This window comes from Ylistrum balloti, unplaced genomic scaffold, assembly GCF_031769215.1.
Source record: "Ylistrum balloti isolate Yb309-2 unplaced genomic scaffold, AGI_CSIRO_Ybal_v1 Utg370778, whole genome shotgun sequence".
NCBI classification, from domain to species: domain Eukaryota; kingdom Metazoa; phylum Mollusca; class Bivalvia; order Pectinida; family Pectinidae; genus Ylistrum; species Ylistrum balloti.
This window is the reverse complement of record NW_026782455.1, coordinates 140,022-160,315: the sequence shown is the minus strand read 5'-3', so window position 1 is coordinate 160,315 and position 20,294 is coordinate 140,022. Positions and strand designations below refer to the sequence as shown.

At 36.0% G+C, this 20,294-nt stretch overlaps 1 protein-coding gene across 1 annotated transcript; it reads right to left on the bottom strand.

The window, feature by feature from the left end:
* Positions 1–541: 541 nt before the first annotated feature.
* LOC132558278 (uncharacterized) lies at positions 542–17,658 on the bottom strand. Its single transcript, XM_060222823.1, has 7 exons — positions 17,464–17,658; positions 12,399–12,586; positions 10,335–10,471; positions 9,995–10,141; positions 8,136–8,225; positions 5,291–5,326; positions 542–1,564 (listed from the first exon to the last, which is right to left on the bottom strand). The coding sequence occupies exons 1-7, from the start codon at positions 17,656–17,658 to the stop codon at positions 1,146–1,148; spliced, it is 1,212 nt and encodes a 403-aa protein (XP_060078806.1). The 3' UTR covers positions 542–1,145.
* Positions 17,659–20,294: the final 2,636 nt, after the last annotated feature.

Sequence of the window (20,294 nt, the reverse complement as noted above, 5' to 3'; positions counted from 1 at the left end):
CAACCAATATGTCACATGCAAATGTTCATACACTCCAACCAATATGTCACATGCAAATGTTCATACACTCCAACCAATATGCCACACACAAATGTTCATACACTCCAACCAATATGCCACACACTGACATTCACAAATGTTTATATATTATCATTGCATTGGATTTCATGTAATATCTAATACAGGTTTGAGGTTTGATCAGTACTGTTAAGTCCCCATCTGTACCTATACTTTGGGTTTCTGTAGATTTACCTCCTGGTGATCAACTTTAGGTGGTGTCACCTACATATCTCGAGCACAGTTCAGGACTGATCTGATATGTCAACCAGCAGTAAGTACTACATATAGCTGCACAGAATTATATCAAAGACATTGTCAATTAATATGTAAATAAAACTTCCATCTTCACATTTCCTGGTTTCCATGGCAGTATGGTAGCAACAAAATATGCTCCATTTCCTGGTTTCCATGGCAGTATGGTAGCAACAAAATACGCTCCATTTCCTGGTTTCCATGGCAGTATGGTAGCAACAAAATACGCTCCATTTCCTGGTTTCCATGGCAGTATGGTAGAAACAAAATATGCTCCATTTCCTGGTTTCCATGGCAGTATGGTAGCAACAAAATATGCTCCATTTCCTGGTTTCCATGGCAGTATGGTAGAAACAAAATATGCTCCATTTCCTGGTTTCCATGGCAGCGTGGTAGCAACTAAATGTAGTACAATGTATTCCTAGTTTTCAATGGGAGCAACAGACTACCATTTATTGCACTATTCAAGCTTTGAACAAACTATCTTCACTAACTCCCAAACCACCGAGAGTACAAAACAAGGTGTATGATATATAACATATTTTGTTCAAGAGACAAATGCAAAGTGCTTTGATATGATCATAAAATACTTCAGAACATTTTCTTTGTGTCAGCCAAATCAATAAAATGCATCCAACTTTGTATATGTGTTGTGCATTATTCTCTTTGGGTGTCTTGTCTTTAGGATGGACTAGGACATTTCAAATAGTCATATGTGGTTTCATGGCTGATGCAATACCATAACTACGATAAATCGTCTCAATTGTTTCTGACAGGTGTATGGTGTAAGAACCCTGCCCTTGGGCTATCACATCCTTCCAAATGATCAGATCTTAGCATCCATCTGCCCTATTTCCTGTAGTGTCAGTTGGAATGTCACGATCTTGATCTTTATTGAGCTCTGCTGCTGTCCCCTCTGTTTTAGTACAAGAAGAGTCTACATCCTGGGAGATATTCCTCCTGAATTTGTTAACTACATTGTCCAATCCTGTTTTAAACCCATCATGCTTTCTAAGAGCCTTACAGAGGACCAGCAGAGTGGCATTTTTTCCTTTGCATTGTATAAACTTATTGAGGTAGAAGATGAGGTGTTCACCATTCTCCTCCATCTCATCAATCTGTGTTTGTTGTAGACCCAGAGAGAATGCCAAACTTCTTAAGCTCTTCTGGTTAGGATATCTGTCTGTATCTCCAATACATTGGACATAACAATCGTCATTCTGCAGACGTATAGACAAGGCTTTCTGTTCCTCTGGAAAATTAAAAAAATGTTCCAAATAAAACAATGAAAATTTCATATAAAACCAGAATATGAAGTACTACAAAAGCAACACATGTTATATACAGGTACCCACAATACATGTCCCATAAAGGTACCCACAATACATGTCCCATACAGGTACCCACAATACATGTCCCATAAAGGTACCCACAATACATGTCCCATACAGGTACCCACAATACATGTTATATACAGGTACCCACAACACATGTCCCATACAGGTACCCACAATACATGTCCCATACAGGTACCCACAATACATGTCCCATAAAGGTACCCACAATACATGTCCCATACAGGTACCCACAATACATGTTATATACAGGTACCCACAACACATGTCCCATACAGGTACCCACAACACATGTCCCATACAGGTACCCACAATACATGTCCCATAAAGGTACCCACAATACATGTCCCATACAGGTACCCACAATACATGTCCCATAAAGTTACCCACAATACATGTCCCATAAAGGTACCCACAATACATGTCCCATACAGGTACCCACAATACATGTTATATACAGGTACCCACAACACATGTCCCATACAGGTACCCACAACACATGTCCCATACAGGTACCCACAATACATGTCCCATAAAGGTACCCACAATACATGTCCCATACAGGTACCCACAATACATGTCCCATAAAGTTACCCACAATACATGTCCCATAAAGGTACCCACAATACATGTCCCATACAGGTACCCACAATACATGTCCCATACAGGTACCCACAATACATGTTATATACAGGTACCCACAATACATGTCCCATACAGGTACCCACAATACATGTCCCATACAGGTACCCACAACACATGTCCCATACAGGTACCCACAACACATGTCCCATACAGGTACCCACAACACATGCCCCATACAGGTACCCATAACACATGTCCCATACAGGTACCCACAACACATGTCCCATACAGGTACCCACAACACATGTCCCATACAGGTACCCACAACACATGTCCCATACAGGTACCCACAACACTTGTCCCATACAGGTACCCACAAAACATGTCCCATATAGGTACCCACAATACATGTCCCATACAAGTACCCACAAAACATGTCCCATACAGGTACCCACAATACATGTCCCATACAGGTACCCACAACACGTCTCATACAGGTACCCACAATACATGTCCCATATAGGTACCCACATCACATGTCCCATACAGGTACCCACAAAACATGTCCCATACAGTTACAATTATAAAGGGATTTACTTATGTCATCCAGTACCCTGATACAATTATAGAGGGATTTACTGATGTCATCCAGTACCCTGGTACAATTATAAAGAGGAATATTGATGCTTTTCATCACTTGCACAAAAACCTTTACATTATATAGCCAACAATGATACTGATGCTGGGGATAACAACATAAGCTGCCCCTCTCTTTGAGAGGGGAGCTAAAAAAACACAAAGAGAGCAGGGCTCTATTGATGTGTTAGTATATTAAGATCAAGGTTCATTAGATATCTTACCTGGGTATATAAGTGACCACTAAAATCTGATGTAGCAACTTGATGTGTGATGATATGGTGTTAATATGAATTAAAACTGTTAAAAAGTTCATGAGACATCTTGTGGACAAGATTTTTATTTCAAAAGTGGTCATGGGTAAACTTTGACCTTTGATTAATATTAAGACCAAAGTACACACTAAGATTAATATTAAGACCAACATACACCCTGAGATTAATATTAAGACCAACGTATACTCTGAGATTAATATTAAGACCAACGTACACCCTGAGATTAATATTACAACCAACGTCCACTCTGAGATTAATATTAAGACCAACGCATACCCTGAGATTAACATTACGACCAACATACACCCTGAGATTGGTATTTAATGTAAAGTTTCATGACAGTCAAGTCTTTGATCCCTTTGATGGTGAATAAACAATAAATACCATTCAAGACCATATTGTTGAATTGACATGTGTATAAATTGACATGTGTATAAATTGACTTGTGTATAAATTGACATGTGTATAAATTGACTTGTGTATAAAATTGACATGTGTATAAATTGTATAAATTGACATGTGTATAAATTGACATGTGTATAAATTGACTTGTGTATAAATTGTATAAATTGACATGTGTATAAATTGACATGTGTATAAATTGTATAAATTGACATGTGTATAAATTGACATGTGTATAAATTGACATGTGTATAAATTGACTTGTGTATAAATTGTATAAATTGACATGTGTTTAAATTGTATAAATTGACATGTGTATAAATTGACATGTGTATAAATTGATTGACATGTGTATAAATTGACTTGTGTATAAATTGACATGTGTATAAATTGTATAAATTGACATGTGTATAAATTGACATGTGTATAAATTGACTTGTGTATAAATTGACATGTGTATAAATTGACTTGTGTATCAATTGACATGTGTATAAATTGTATAAATTGACATGTGTATAAATTGACATGTGTATCAATTGACTTGTGTATAAATTGACATGTGTATAAATTGACTTGTGTATAAATTGACATGTGTATAAATTGACGTGTGTATAAATTGACATGTGTATAAATTGTATAAATTGACATGTGTATAAATTGACTTGTGTATAAATTGACATGTGTATAAATTGTATAAATTGACATGTGTATAAATTGTATAAAATGACGTGTATAAATTGACATGTGTATAAATTGACATGTGTATAAATTGACATGTGTATAAATTGACTTGTGTATAAATTGTATAAATTGACATGTGTATAAATTGACATGTGTATAAATTGACTTGTGTATAAATTGACATGTGTATAAATTGACTTGTGTATAAATTGACATGTGTATAAATTGACATGTGTATAAATTGACATGTGTATAAATTGACTTGTGTATAAATTGACATGTGTATAAATTGACATGTGTATAAATTGACTTGTGTATAAATTGACTTGTGTATAAATTGTATAAATTGACTTGTGTATAAATTGTATAAATTGACTTGTGTATAAATTGACTTGTGTATAAATTGACTTGTGTATAAATTGACATGTGTATAAATTGACATGTGTTTAAATTGTATAAATTGACATGTGTATAAATTGACAAATTGTGTATAAATTGACTTGTGTATAAATTGATATAAATTGACTTGTGTATAAATTGACTTGTGTATAAATTGACTATAAATTGTATAAATTGTGTATAAATTGACTTGTGTATAAATGACTGTATAAATTGACTTGTGTATAAATTGACATGTGTATAAATTGACCTTCTTTTGTGAAGTATCTTGTGTATAAATTGTGACATGTGTATAAATTGATAAATTGACTTGTGTATAAATTGACATGTGTATAAATTGACTTGTGTATAAATTGATAAATTGACACATATAAATTGTATAAATTGACTTGTGTATAAATTGACTTATAAATTGACTTGTGTATATAATTGTATATGTGTATAAATTGTATAAATTGACTTGTGTATAAATTGACATGTGTATAAATTGACATAAATTGTGTGTATAAATTGACTATAAATTGACATGTGTATAAATTGACATGTGTATAAATTGACTTGTGTATAAATTGACTTGTGTATAAATTGACATGTGTATAAATTGACATGTGTATAAATTGACATGTGTATAATGGTGTGTCTTACCTTCTTTTGTTAGGCAGTCTAAGCCTAGTGAAGTATCTGGAAATAGAAAGTAACAGAAATCATCAATAACATACAGTTGTCTAGTTGTCAACATTAACATACATCTGTCTAGCTGTCAACATTACTGTCAACCATTCCTACTTATAAAAGTGAATTAATCTCTTCATCAGGTGAACAGTGTTCAATACTTTTAGAATGAAATCCAGAACATGTATTAACCCACATATAAAGATACTTTGATAGGTTTATTAACTTATTAACTATTAAATAAAAATCAGGAACTCCTCTATAATTATAGATCTCCGATACATTAACAAGTAACGTCATATTCACTTTCATTTTTTTATGTCATGTTTTTGAGTCTGTTGAAGAGGATCTTATAAGATCCTGTATCGGTTAATAAACTTAGACTACATAATGATATCACAAGCAAGAGATTCCTGAGAGATCTTAACGCCCACCATTGTTTGATATCCATTTGTTCTTTAACAGTTGGATCTTTTCCCTTCTTTTCTCTTCTCTCCCCTAGTTTTGCTCTTAAAAATTGAACATTCCTTTGCAGAAAGAGTGACAATGACATTTCAATACCAAATCTAACATCAATGTCACCTCTCAGCCCAAAATCAAACGGACACAAGGGACCAAGGCCAACCTACATATGAAATGTGACAGATCCATCTTGTACTTTTCATCAAATAGTGATAACAATTTTCTTTGTCTCAATCCAAAATGGCTGCACAAAATCAATAGGACAAGAGACCAAAGGGAACTTACAAAAATGATGTACTGACCTTTGTCACATGTCCACTGTCTATGTATATACACTGACAAAAATGATGTACTGACCTTTGTCACATGTCCACTATCTATGTATATACACTGACAAAAATGATGTACTGACCTTTGTCACATGTCCACTGTCTATGTATATACACTGACAAAAATGATGTACTGACCTTTGTCACATGTCCACTGTCTATGTATATACACTGACAAAAATGATGTACTGACCTTTGTCACATGTCCACTGTCTATGTATATACACTGACAGCAATGATGTACTGACCTTTGTCACATGTCCACTATCTATGTATATACACTGACAAAAATGATGTACTGACCTTTGTCACATGTCCACTGTCTATGTATATACACTGACAAAAATGATGTACTGACCTTTGTCACATGTCCACTGTCTATGTATATACACTGACAGCAATGATGTACTGACCTTTGTCACATGTCCACTATCTATGTATATACACTGACAAAAATGATGTACTGACCTTTGTCACATGTCCACTGTCTATGTATATACACTGACAGCAATGATGTACTGACCTTTGTCACATGTCCACTGTCTATGTATATACACTGACAGCAATGATGTACTGACCTTTGTCACATGTCCACTGTCTATGTATATACACTGACAGCAATGATGTACTGACCTTTGTCACATGTCCACTGTCTATGTATATACACTGACAAAAATGATGTACTGACCTTTGTCACATGTCCACTGTCTATGTATATACACTGACAAAAATGATGTACTGACCTTTGTCACATGTCCACTGTCTATGTATATACACTGACAAAAATGATGTACTGACCTTTGTCACATGTCCACTGTCTATGTATATACACTGACAAAAATGATGTACTGACCTTTGTCACATGTCCACTGTCTATGTATATACACTGACAAAAATGATGTACTGACCTTTGTCACATGTCCACTGTCTATGTATATACACTGACAAAAATGATGTACTGACCTTTGTCACATGTCCACTGTCTATGTATATATACTGACAAAAATGATGTACTGACCTTTGTCACATGTTCATTACAGATGTGTGTTGTTTAGATAAGGATTTACTTAAGGTATATGTTAATAGTGAAATTTGTCACTCAAGTGTAGAACATAATTTGTGTTAAATCTTAATGTGACTGGCTGGCTTATCAGACAGATAGTTTAATTGCGGTCACCTTAGTGTCAGAATCATGCCGTGAAACATTGGCTGGACATGCTCTCCACCATGGAGACATTAACTGTTCACGGTTTAATTGTAGATCAGTAAAGAACTGTAAGACAGTTATCCTATCAGAATTAGATTATAATTACTTTAGGATAAACTGTAAGATCACAGCAAATAGAGTCAGTCCTGGTGTGGCCGTGGAAGGAGTAACTTGTTATCTCGATACTCAGGCCATACATGTTATCATTGTTGTAACTTGTGTTAATACTCAACATTTGTACTGTAAGAACGGTTGTTGCTGGTCTTTTGTATAACATAAGGATACTGTAAGACAGTTATCTAGTAAGACTCCAGTAAAGACAGTTATCAGTATAGTTACCTGTTGTTATCACTGTAAGACAGTTATCTAGTAAGCTGAGTCTGTAAGACAGTTATCTGTATGTCAGTCACTGTAAGACAGTTATCTAGTAAATAACTCATCTGTCACTGTAAGACAGTTATCTAGTCACTGTAAGACCAGTTAACCACCATACTACATTAAAGATAGTTATCTAGTAAGACTTCAGTCACTGTAAGACAGTTATCTAGTAAGACTTAAGTCACTGTAAGATAGTTATCTAGTAAGACTTCAGTCACTGTAAGACAGTTATCTAGTAAAACTTCAGTCACTGTAAGATAGTTATCTAGTAAGACTTCAGTCACTGTAAGACAGTTATCTAGTAAGTCTCCAGTCACTGTAAGACAGTTATCTGTAAGACAGTTAAGTAAGTCTCTCCAGACAGTCACTGTAAGACAGTTATCTAGTAAGACTTAAGTCACTGTAAGATAGTTATCTAGTAAGTCTCCAGTCACTGTAAGACAGTTATCTAGTAAGTCTCCAGTCACTGTAAGACAGTTATCTAGTAAAACTTCAGTCACTGTAAGATAGTTATCTAGTAAGACTTCAGTCACTGTAAGACAGTTATCTAGTAAGTCTCCAGTCACTGTAAGACAGTTATCTAGTAAGTCTCCAGCCACTGTAAGACAGTTATCTAGTAAGTCTCCAGTCACTGTAAGACAGTTATCTAGTAAGACTCCAGTCACTGTAAGACAGATATCTAGTAAGTCTCCAGCCACTGTAAGACAGTTATCTAGTAAGTCTCCAGTCACTGTAAGACAGATATCTAGTAAGTCTCCAGTCACTGTAAGATAGTTATCTAGTAAGACAGTTATCTAGTAAGTCTCAGTCACTGTAAGACAGTTATCTAGTAAGACAGTTATCTCTCCAGCCACTGTAAGACAGTTATCTAGTAAGTCTCCAGTCACTGTAAGACAGATATCTAGTAAGTCTCCAGTCACTGTAAGATAGTTATCTAGTAAGTCTCCAGTCACTGTAAGACAGTTATCTAGAAAGTCTGCAGTCACTGTAAGACAGTTATCTAGTAAGTCTCCAGTCACTGTAAGACAGTTATCCAGTAAGTCTCCAGCCACTGTAAGACAGTTATCTAGTAAGTCTCCTAGTAAGTCTCACAGTTATCTGTAAGACAGTTATCTAGTAAGTCTCCAGTCTGCAGTCACTGTAAGACAGTTATATAGTAAGTCTCCAGTCACTGTAAGACAGTTATCTAGTAAGTCTCCAGTCACTGTAAGACAGTTATCTAGTAAGTCTCCAGTCACTGTAAGACAGTTATCTAGTAAGTCTCCAGTCACTGTAAGACAGTTATCTAGTAAGTCTCCAGTCACTGTAAGACAGTTATCTAGTAAGTCTCCAGTCACTGTAAGACAGTTATCTAGTAACTGTCTTATCCAGTCACTGTAAGACAGTTATCTAGTAAGTCACTGTAAGACAGTTATCTAGTAAGTCTCCAGTCACTGTAAGACAGTTATCTAGAAAGTCTCCAGTCACTGTAAGACAGTTATCTAGTAAGTCTCCAGTCACTGTAAGACAGTTATCTAGTAAGTCTCCAGTCACTGTAAGACAGTTATCTAGTAAGACTTAAGTCACTGTAAGATAGTTATCTAGTAAGTCTCCAGTCACTGTAAGACAGTTATCTAGTAAGTCTCCAGTCACTGTAAGACAGTTATCTAGTAAGTCTCCAGTCACTGTAAGACAGTTATCTAGTAAGTCTCCAGTCACTGTAAGACAGTTATCTAGTAAGTCTCCAGCCACTGTAAGACAGTTATCTAGTAAGTCTCCAGCCACTGTAAGACAGTTATCTAGTAAGACTCCAGCCACTGTAAGAAAGTTATCTAGTAAGTCTCCAGTCACTGTAAGACAGTTATCTAGTAAGTCTCCAGTCACTGTAAGACAGTTATCTAGTAAGTCTCCAGCCACTGTAAGACAGTTATCTAGTAAGTCTCCAGTCACTGTAAGACAGTTATCTAGTAAGTCTCCAGTCACTGTAAGACAGTTATCTAGTAAGTCTCCAGTCACTGTAAGATAGTTATCTAGTAAGACTCCAGCCACTGTAAGACAGTTATCTAGTAAGACTCCAGCCACTGTAAGACAGTTATCTAGTAAGTCTCCAGTCACTGTAAGACAGTTATCTAGTAAGTCTCCAGTCACTGTAAGATAGTTATCTAGTAAGACTTCAGTCACTGTAAGATAGTTATCTAGTAAGACTGAAGACACCATTAAACACTCATCCACTTGTCACAATAGCCCCTATCATAATGTTAAACTGTTACTAAAAACAGTCATTTTAAATCATATGGGTTTTTAAGAAAAATAGACACTTACGAAGTCCTTTTTGAGCATCAGGATTCTCATGTTGTTTATTTTTATTTTCCCTGTACCAGCAGGCAGCGATAATGCCTAGGATGATCAGCACAATGACCCCAAGAGTAGTTGCAATTATAATAGTGACTGTTTCATCTGTTCCCAACTCTACAACATACAGATAAGAATGTGAGTTTATTTTAAAATGAAGGTTGTATTGATAATTAAGAGACAGTTTATGCCCCCTTACATTTGTGATCACTTTTTGGCCTTGTAAGGATATGTGCAAATGACTTCTAAAACATACAACAGCATAGTATTTCATTTAATAGCATCTGTATGTTTGAACATGATGACAAACCTTCAGGCGGTTGATAGGTCGGCTTGAGGTCTGGAGTGATAATGACATTACGACAAACTTTCTTGTCTTTGTCTTTGTCTGAACAAGGATAGCAGTAGGAACTTCCGTACATTGTTGGCCAGTCTTCTGAGATGTACCTTAAACAAAATTGTCAGCATCATTTAGTTTGTATATTAAAAGCATTATACAGAGGATTAAGTAGTAAACTGAACAAGTATCAGAGGTAGAATTATGCATTTTTAAATATTATTTGAAGGATCCATGTACTGATAAATTCTATCAATCTAAATTGTCCTGAAAATTACCTATCCAGACAGAAACCCTCAACATTGGTACATCTAGCAATCCAGACTCCCCGGAGATATATACCAACCCACACACCCCACAGTGATATCTACCCATTTAAACATTCCCCACAATGATATCTACCCATTTATACATTCCCCACAATGATATCCACACACTCTCTACAGTGATATCTACCCATCTATACATTCCCTACAGTGATATCTAGCCATTTATACATTACCCACAATGATATCTACCCATTTATACATTCCCCACAATGATATCTTCCCATTTATACATTCCCCACAATGATATCTACCCATTTATACATTCCCCACAATGATATCTACCCATTTAAATATTCCCCAACGTGATATCTACCCATTTATACATTCCCCACAATGATATCTACCCATTTATACATTCCCCACAATGATATCCACACACTCCCTACAGTGATATCTACCCATCTATACATTCCCTACAGTGATATCTAGCCATTTATACATTCCCTTCAATAATATCTACCCATTTATACATTCCCCACAATGATATCTACCCATTTATACATTCCCCACAATGATATCTACCCATTTAAATATTCCCCAACGTGATATCTACCCATTTATACATTCCCCACAATGATATCTACCCATTTATACATTCCCCACAATGATATCTACCCATTTATACATTCCCTACAATGATATCCACACATTCCCTACAGTGATATCTACCCATTTATACATTCCCCACAGTGATATCTACCCATTTATACATTCCCCACAGTGATATCTACCCCATTTTTATATTCCCCTCAGTGACATCTACCCATTTATATATTCCCCTCAGTGATATCTACCATTTTATACATTCCCTACAGTGATATCTACCCATTTATACATTCCCCACAATGATATCTAGCCATTTATACATTCCCCACAATGATATCTAGCCATTTATACATTCCCTACAATGATATCTACCCATTTATACATTCCCCACAATGATATCTACCCATTTATACATTCCCCACAATGATATCTACCCATTTATACATTCCCCACAATGATATCTACCCATTTATACATTCCCCACAATGATATCTACCCATTCATACATTCCCCACAATGATATCTAGCCATTTAAACATTCCCCACAGTGATATCTACCCATTTATACATTCCCTTCAATGATATCTACCCATATAGTCAGTGGTAGCTACAAATGAATATACTCTCCTCAATGTGAATGTAGGTATCAGGTAGCTACCAGACACTTTCTAGAATTGTCACCTGAAGGATAACTAATACCTCCCGCAGATGCAAAGATGACTATAAATCAAATTTGTTCAAAACTCCATGAAAAAAAATGAAAAAAACCCAGCTGAAATGAATTTCGGCATTTCCTAATCCCTCTTATACAAAATTTGGTAAAAATTAGACAATATCCAAATTTCTATAACAATAAGCAGTCACAATTAGTCTCAGCATAGTTATCATCACAATAAAACATATACAGTGATGTTTAACATCCCTTAATACCCCTATACACTAAATTTGGTCAAAATTAGATGAAATTTCAACCAATCAGAGGCCACCATTTGCCTTAGCATGGTTGTTATGATAATGAAACACATACAGTGATATTTAGCATCCTGATAATACCCCTATATGATATTTACATCCATCCACTTGTCCAGACAGACAAGGTGACTCCAGTATAACCTCTCCCCCCAGTCTTTGTTGTGGTGGTTAAATAAAGCAGAATACATACCCATCAATACACTCCCCACAGACAGTGTCTGTGACATCAGTGCCTGGAGTTTTTATGACATGTCCACGCCTTCCACAATCCTTGTGGATGAAGCATTTGTATCCATTAAAATAGTCTCTTTTTTCATCATTGCTGTAGGTACCATTAGGACATGGAGAACAAGGATAACACTGCATACTGCCATACAACTTGTTGGGGATGATCAACTGCCATACAATACAGGTAACATTAAAGTGATGAACACTGCCACCTACAAGTTTACTGCTTATCATAGGGGGAGAAAACTCTAAACAAAATACTTTTCTAGACCTGATACCAATGAAAATATGACATAATATCATTAATTAGTATATAATATACCCTGAGGTCTGTATAGACAGGTGATCACTATATATAATATACCCTGAGGTCTGTATAGACAGGTGATCACTATATATAATATACCCTGATGTCTGTATAGACATGTAACGTGGGACGGGCCTCTGTGCAGTATATCAGGAAATCAACACAAGAATACAACAAATGAACATATACACAAATTTATTAACATCGAGAACATGAAAACTACAGACACCCAGTCACACTCACAATCACTCTCCATTCATACACTTTAACAGTAAAGATGGCTACAGTCTCTTCACAGACAAAGTACAAGGTGGTCTCACAATCAACATCTCCAATGTGTCGAATAGTGCACACGGAGGGTGCACGCAAAACAGCTTCCGTGGACTGACAAAGTCCGAGTTGTAAAGGAACGACTCGCGCAGTTCCCAACACAAAGACGAATTGCTGACAAAGCAACCGTATCATGAAAACTCCCTCACTGATAAGGCGGTGACTAGCTTACATATTACAGCCGAGTCGCTACATGACAGCCTGTCCCTGGAGACAATCCTTCTTTGCAGTTGACCTAGACCCTGAGTAACTGAGATGTAACGTTGGTCGGTCCCGTTACTGCACGGCGAAGACCTGGCGCTCCAGCGGTGCTGACCTTCTGTAGGCTCTATGGTGATTTACCCATCATGTGAAGCTTTAAACAAAAACAAAAGACCACTAAACGTTCATCCTTCCACCCATGACTACAATTACATATAACTCACAAAGTTTCTTACAACTAACCAGTAAATTAACATTATTTATAATCAATACTCTATTGTTTGTTTGTGTAATACAATGGGAATACACGACTACATTTTACAATTCTACGGTGCGTGATAAAATACACAATATCAAAATTCAACAAAACAACCATATCGTTACGCGAAACATACACGACGCTAACGGCCTTCCATAGAATTTATACCGTGATGCTCTCACACCGGTTCATGCGCACACGACTTCCACTCACGGCTTCCATACTTTTTTTTAACACGAACGTAACCACATTTCTACATGTACTTTACGGTTTTACAACGACTAAATAACTGACAAAATAGCCACTCTAGATGTACAATAACAATTTTCAAATGTATCCAGCCTAATTCAACGTTAAATCCTAGAAAATAAACATGCATCGTAAACACTGAAAGCTACGCATGAACGAACACGCACCGACAATAGATAGCTTGACCTATAAGAAGGACATCGTAAATATGGCAATAAACAACCACATAAAACAGTATATTACGAAAGAAAGAAAGAATACTTACCCCAGTCAGATGTCTGGGCTTCATTTCCACGACTAAACAAAGTCACTCACGCCATAAAGTCGGCAAACAGGTAACGAAAACAGAACAAAGGCGTGCTGGTCACCTGGACAGTCAATGTCCACTGTTCCGCTCACACTCGCATACCCGCTCACGTGACCAACTCAATAACAATGCACAGGTAAACATACAGGTGTGCGTGACATCATCCCCCTTTTTTTTCTTAGAAAGTGGTTACCACTTTCTGCCCAAATCACGAACAATGTATGTTCCTAGATCCTGCTGAGGAAATCTGCTCCAACGTTGTCTTGGCCCTTTATTGCTCGTATTCTGAGTCTGTATGGCTGCAGAAGAAGTGCCCAATGCATCAGTCTGGCATTTGCAGTCTTGGACCGGTGCAAATAAGTGAGAGGCTGATGATCTGTCTCAAGTGCGAATTCCTTTCCGTAGATGTAGGGCTCAAATTTCTGCACCGCCCACACTATTGCTAAGGATTCTTTCTCAACAATTGCGTAATTCTTCTCCCTGGGTAAAAGCTTCCTGCTTGCATAAGCCACTGGCATCGTTTGACTGTTTTCCTCTTGAAGCAGAACAGCTCCAAAACCTGTATCTGACGCATCAGTGCGTAGAATAAACTCTTGCTCGAGGTTGGGTAACTTCAAAACTGGTTTCGCTGTAAGCAACCTTTTGAGGGTTGTATATGCCTTCTTGTGACTCATATCCCATAAGACTTTGGTAGGATTGCCTTTCTTTGTCAAGTCCGTCAATGGAACGGCAATAGCAGCAAAGTTAGGGATGAAGCGCCTGTAAAAACCTGCCAGTCCCAAGAACGAATGAACCTGTTTTTTCGTTGTTGGTCTCGGTGCGTTATCTATGGCAGAAATCTGTGACTCCTCAAGACGCAGTCTTCCTTCTCCAACAATGTGACCCAAGCAAGGTAGACTGCCAAAACCAATAGAACATTTACTTGGTCTTGCAGTAAGTTCTGCCCTGCGTAGACGTCTGAAAAACTCCCGCAACACCTCCAAATGTTCCTCCCATGTACTAGTATAGATGAGGATATCATCAATGAAGTTATCATACCCATCAATACACTCCCCACAGACAGTGTCTGTGACATCAGTGCCTGGAGTTTTTATGACATGTCCACGCCTTCCACAATCCTTGTGGATGAAGCATTTGTATCCATTAAAATCACAAAAACGTCTCTTTTTTCATCATTGCTGTAGGTACCATTAGGACATGGAGAACAAGGATAACACTTCATACTGCCATACAACTTGTTGGGGATGATGATATGCCATACAATACAGGTAACATTAAAGTGATGAACACTGCCACCTACAAGTTTACTGCTTATCATAAGATCCATAAGAACGTCCTGAAACAAAATAATATACTTTTATAGACAGGTGATCACTATATATAATATACCCTGATGTCTGTATAGACAGGTGATCACTATATATAATATACCCTGACGTCTGTATAGACAGGGGATCACTATATATACCCAGAGGTCTGTATAGACAGGGGATCACTATATATACCCTGAAGTCTGTATAGACAGGGGATCACTATATATAATATACCCTGAGGTCTGTATAGACAGGGGATCACTATATATACCCTGAGGTCTTTATAGACTGGGCATCACTATATATAATATACCCTGAGGTCTGTATAGACAGGGGATCACTATATATACCCTGAGGTCTGTATAGACAGGTGATCACTATCTATAATATACCCTAGTCTGTATAGACAGGTGATCACTATATATAATATATCCAGGAGTTTTCCATTTCATACATAGAGAATTCATGGTCAGTGTCTTAAAATATAAGCCATATTTCTGCGAGGGTGAAGAAAGACAAAAGTGGCAAACCTTTGGTGAACTACTTTTGTCTTTCAGTCCCAAGTAAAAAAATTTCTTAAATTCTAAACCACTGACCATGTATTCTATTTATCCTACAACATTAATTGAAAATCAGACAATAAAAAATTCATCAGTTTTATAGTTCAATATTTGTTTACCTGTCGTTTACATTATGCTGAATTTTGCCTGATGACTTACACCAAAATAATTGCTGTGGCAGAAATGTAGTTTTAAACATCAATGGATATGATATCAATTTTATGAATTTTCATCAACAAACTTATTCATTACAACATATAAAATCACTTATTCAAACAGTTATTTATATAATTAAATATAATGTTAAAGTAAATTCAGAAAATAATTCTGTCAAATTACCGCACATGCTTAACTACATCAATGCTGAATACAACAAGAATCTATGTAGCAGTGTAGTCCAACAATGGTGGTGCCAATTGCAGGATAAAAGCAAATTGTAAATAATTTCTAGTCAATATCTGTAGTTTTCTTTTTCAAAACCTGTGACAAGTACAAATCTTTTAAATTGTAAAAGGTTGACCTTATTGTCACGTCAATGGAGTGTGTGTCATCTGTTTGTCTGTGTTTCAGCTGATTCTATTTATGGGTATAGGTACATCGGTACATATATCATTCAACAGGTCTGTTTATATGTTATAACGTAGGTACGCTACTCAGTACAGAAAACAGGCCCCATCATGTCAACAGTCACAACTATTTGTGGAATAGGTGTTTTTTGTTCTATTTTGAAGACAGTACATGTCACTACATCCTAACTTTTTATATTAATGTTGTAAATTATTAAATATCTTACAAAAATTATCAAGATAAATTGGATTGTGTCAAAAAGATGAGGCATTACTTATTTTTATCATTAGAACTAATACATTTCACACATGATGGAAAGTATTATATACATTTTTGTCCTATAGTGTAATCTTCATCCTAATGTGTTTCAGTTGTATACATCATGTACTGTACATGAGAAATACAAAAATATACATCATTTATATGTTGACATCCGATATAATGTTATATCATTCAATGTGTGTCTACAGTTACATTTTTTTTCAGTTGTCGTATTCCAGTCAGTAATGCTAATATGCATATACGGTTGAATGGAATTTTTCCACTGGGTGTTTGTTTGAAACTTTTATCAATGAAAAATCCATTATGGTTGGTCAACCAATCAAATTCCTCTGAATGGTGTCACTGATGGGTCGACCAATCAGATAATCCAGATTTATGTCAACAAATCGTAGTAAATAAAATCACAGCTATCTATTATGGCACTCCTTAAAAGAATCATGGAAAATAACAGAATGTGTATATATAATATATTGCAATGCTGAACAAACCAAATATTTCACAAATAACTGAAATAAGCAGGACCATTAACTACTTCACAGATAATTTTATCATAATATTTTCCTCTGAGAAGGCATACATTCCCACATCAGAAAACCTACATATTAAATACTCTGTGATATGAATGGTCAGAGTATGAAAATTTGAAACTAACAGTATTTGTAAATACCTTTGTTTTGTTAAGGAACTGGCCTGGAGCACACTTGGGACAGTCCACACATTTGCCCTCCTTGTACACTTGTTTTCCAATAGGATAACAGTAGGGAATTTTGGCCCCATAGACCTGCTGGGTGATCAGTCTAAACATCAACACTAAGCAGAGACCCTGTTGGAGCATCCACATAGCCATGTCTTTTACTAGCAGATCTGTTAAAACACCATCAACATGTTTGCGAACCCAATAGTTTACATTGTACAAATAATCCTGTGTTATACCAGTACACACATCCCTTAATCAGTCAGACATAACAGAAATATGACAGCTAATAAAATTAAAATATTGATAATTCTGTTCAAAATTTTCACTTTAATAGTTGATAACAGAGACATCAAGGGCTATCAATTATCGATTAGTATTATAACGTTACTACGCTATAAATATATATAAACAGTTTATCAATGTCGACCCAGGCATTGAAAAAAGTACGGATGTATCTTACTCGTACAGTCATTTCCATCAGATTAAAATGAACAGTTTCATACTGGTATTGATATAACTAGTAATATGGATAAAGCATATGTAACAGTTTCATAAATATATACTGTATACATAATTTATATATCATCCCAAACATGAGTAGGCCTTTAACAAGGAAGACATGAAATGTATTTATGCATATCTTCAGCTTGCATAATCCTAATATAATTAGGTGTATTCCGCCCTTCCCTTTTTTTTTATTATTTAAAATCATATATTTATGTAGCTTTTTAATTATAAGAAGTAATATTAAGACAAAGCTACCAGTATGTAGCACCCCAGATTTTTTCTGACAATTGCTTATGGCTGGAAAATTATGTGTGAAGTATTATTGTAATTTTAATTCACAGGTTTTACATTCACAATGTTTGAAAGAGAAACCCTTGATACCATGGGCGATTTCAGAAGCAGATATGTTTTGAATTGTAGACCGAGAGATGTGTAAGACAACAAGGCATAAAACAACTCAAAGACTACTAAATACAGACTTGATATGTGTTTTATTAAGGAAGCCAAGACACTGATGTATTTGAAATAAACTGAATTGACAATCAAAGAGAATATTAAATTTATTTGTGAAAATAATAGGCTTTCCAATGGATAACAACATGAAAATAAATTGTGTGACACTTTCATTTATTGTCTTGTACCTTTGCATACAACCAGAGAAATAATGGTTGAATTAAAAGTATGAATAACTGTACATAAAATAAAATTGTTGACTTTTCATTATAACATCTTGAAAAAAAATATGCAGGTAATCAGGTATACCGTATTTATCCTGCAAAAAGGCGGGGGGGGGAGGATTTATGTATGACATCATTGAATTTAACCACAACACAAAAACAATCCAGTATTTATACATCGATATCCCCAATTTTTATAAGGTTTAAGAATGTGTATAAATACTGGATTTTTAATGTTGTGGTTATTCAATGATTTCTTACGTTACATAAAATCCTGGAACCGAGGCCCTGTGCGCACAGCTTCATCGAGATTCTGTAATGGCTACTCGAGGTCTTGAACTCCAGGAGGCGTGGCCTATTTTTTCACATGACATGTCACCATGAAAGGTATTTTTCAGCTCTCCTGGCCCAAATGGTTACGTGATTTATGAGTTTTATACTGTGGCATGGCATCCGTCGTTCTCAATAACCAATGAACTAAATGTTTTAATATTTGGCTGGTATGTTTGTAGATGAAGCCAGAAAAAGTTTGCAAAAAGAAATTACATTAGCCTATTCAAAGTTCACTGGGGTCAAATTTGTTAAAACCTTCAAATGACACCAAAGTATACTTTAATGCTACTTTTAGTACATACTTTTTGAAAAGTACAAAAAGTGTACTTTTTTATACTTTAGAATCTAGCAATCATCACTGGTATGCTTTTGTTTTTGTACTAATTTTTTTCGATGTACTTTTCTGTACTTCTTTGGACTTAATAAATTTCCAGAGTAATTTGTTGTACTTAAATTTGACTCATTTTTCAGTGTACTTTTTTGTACCAAATTTTAACTTATAAATATCACAACATTGCTCAAAACTATACTAGTACTTTTTTCCCTACTTATATCAGACTAATATAACCCTTAAAATTAAAAAAAAACAACAACATAAAAACACAGCACTAAACATAATCTACCCCTTCCCCACCTGTGTAAAAATTCCCGCTATCCTTCTTGATTAACTTTACGACCCAACATAATACCTCTCTCCAATTCAGCACTAACCACACTAAAAAGGCACATTAAGCACTGCTTTTTACAAGTCGATATGGTGAATGAAGTCTGTTGACTGAATAGAAACTCAAAAGCTATCAACATTTTGAAAAGCAGTTCAGTATACTCACACTGTGGTTAAAAGGTCGCAGTTTTGGCACCAGCACCAAAAGCTAACAACTAATCATAGTCCAGCGGACGGGACTTTAAACGGTGGCCTGTGTGAGGTTTGTCCAACCTCGCACGAAAAAGTTCCTCCTGCGGTTATCGATAATAAGAGTAGGTGCTTAACGCCGCCCAGGAGCCCATATAAGCCCAAAGTAAACATAACTACATTCGGCAATAGTATCTTTTTCTTAAACCATCAGGAAAGGACTTCTGAATTTCCCCTTATCTAAAAGATCGAAAGATTTGGCTGAACATAGAAGACAAGGACCCCTCCACCACCAGAAGTCCAGACACAACGCAAGAAGATCAACCATTAGACCAGGGAGTCATCTCCAAATTTCAGACCAGTGAATCCCCGGACGACTCCAACCCATGAGGGGACCACCCCACTCATGTCGCCAG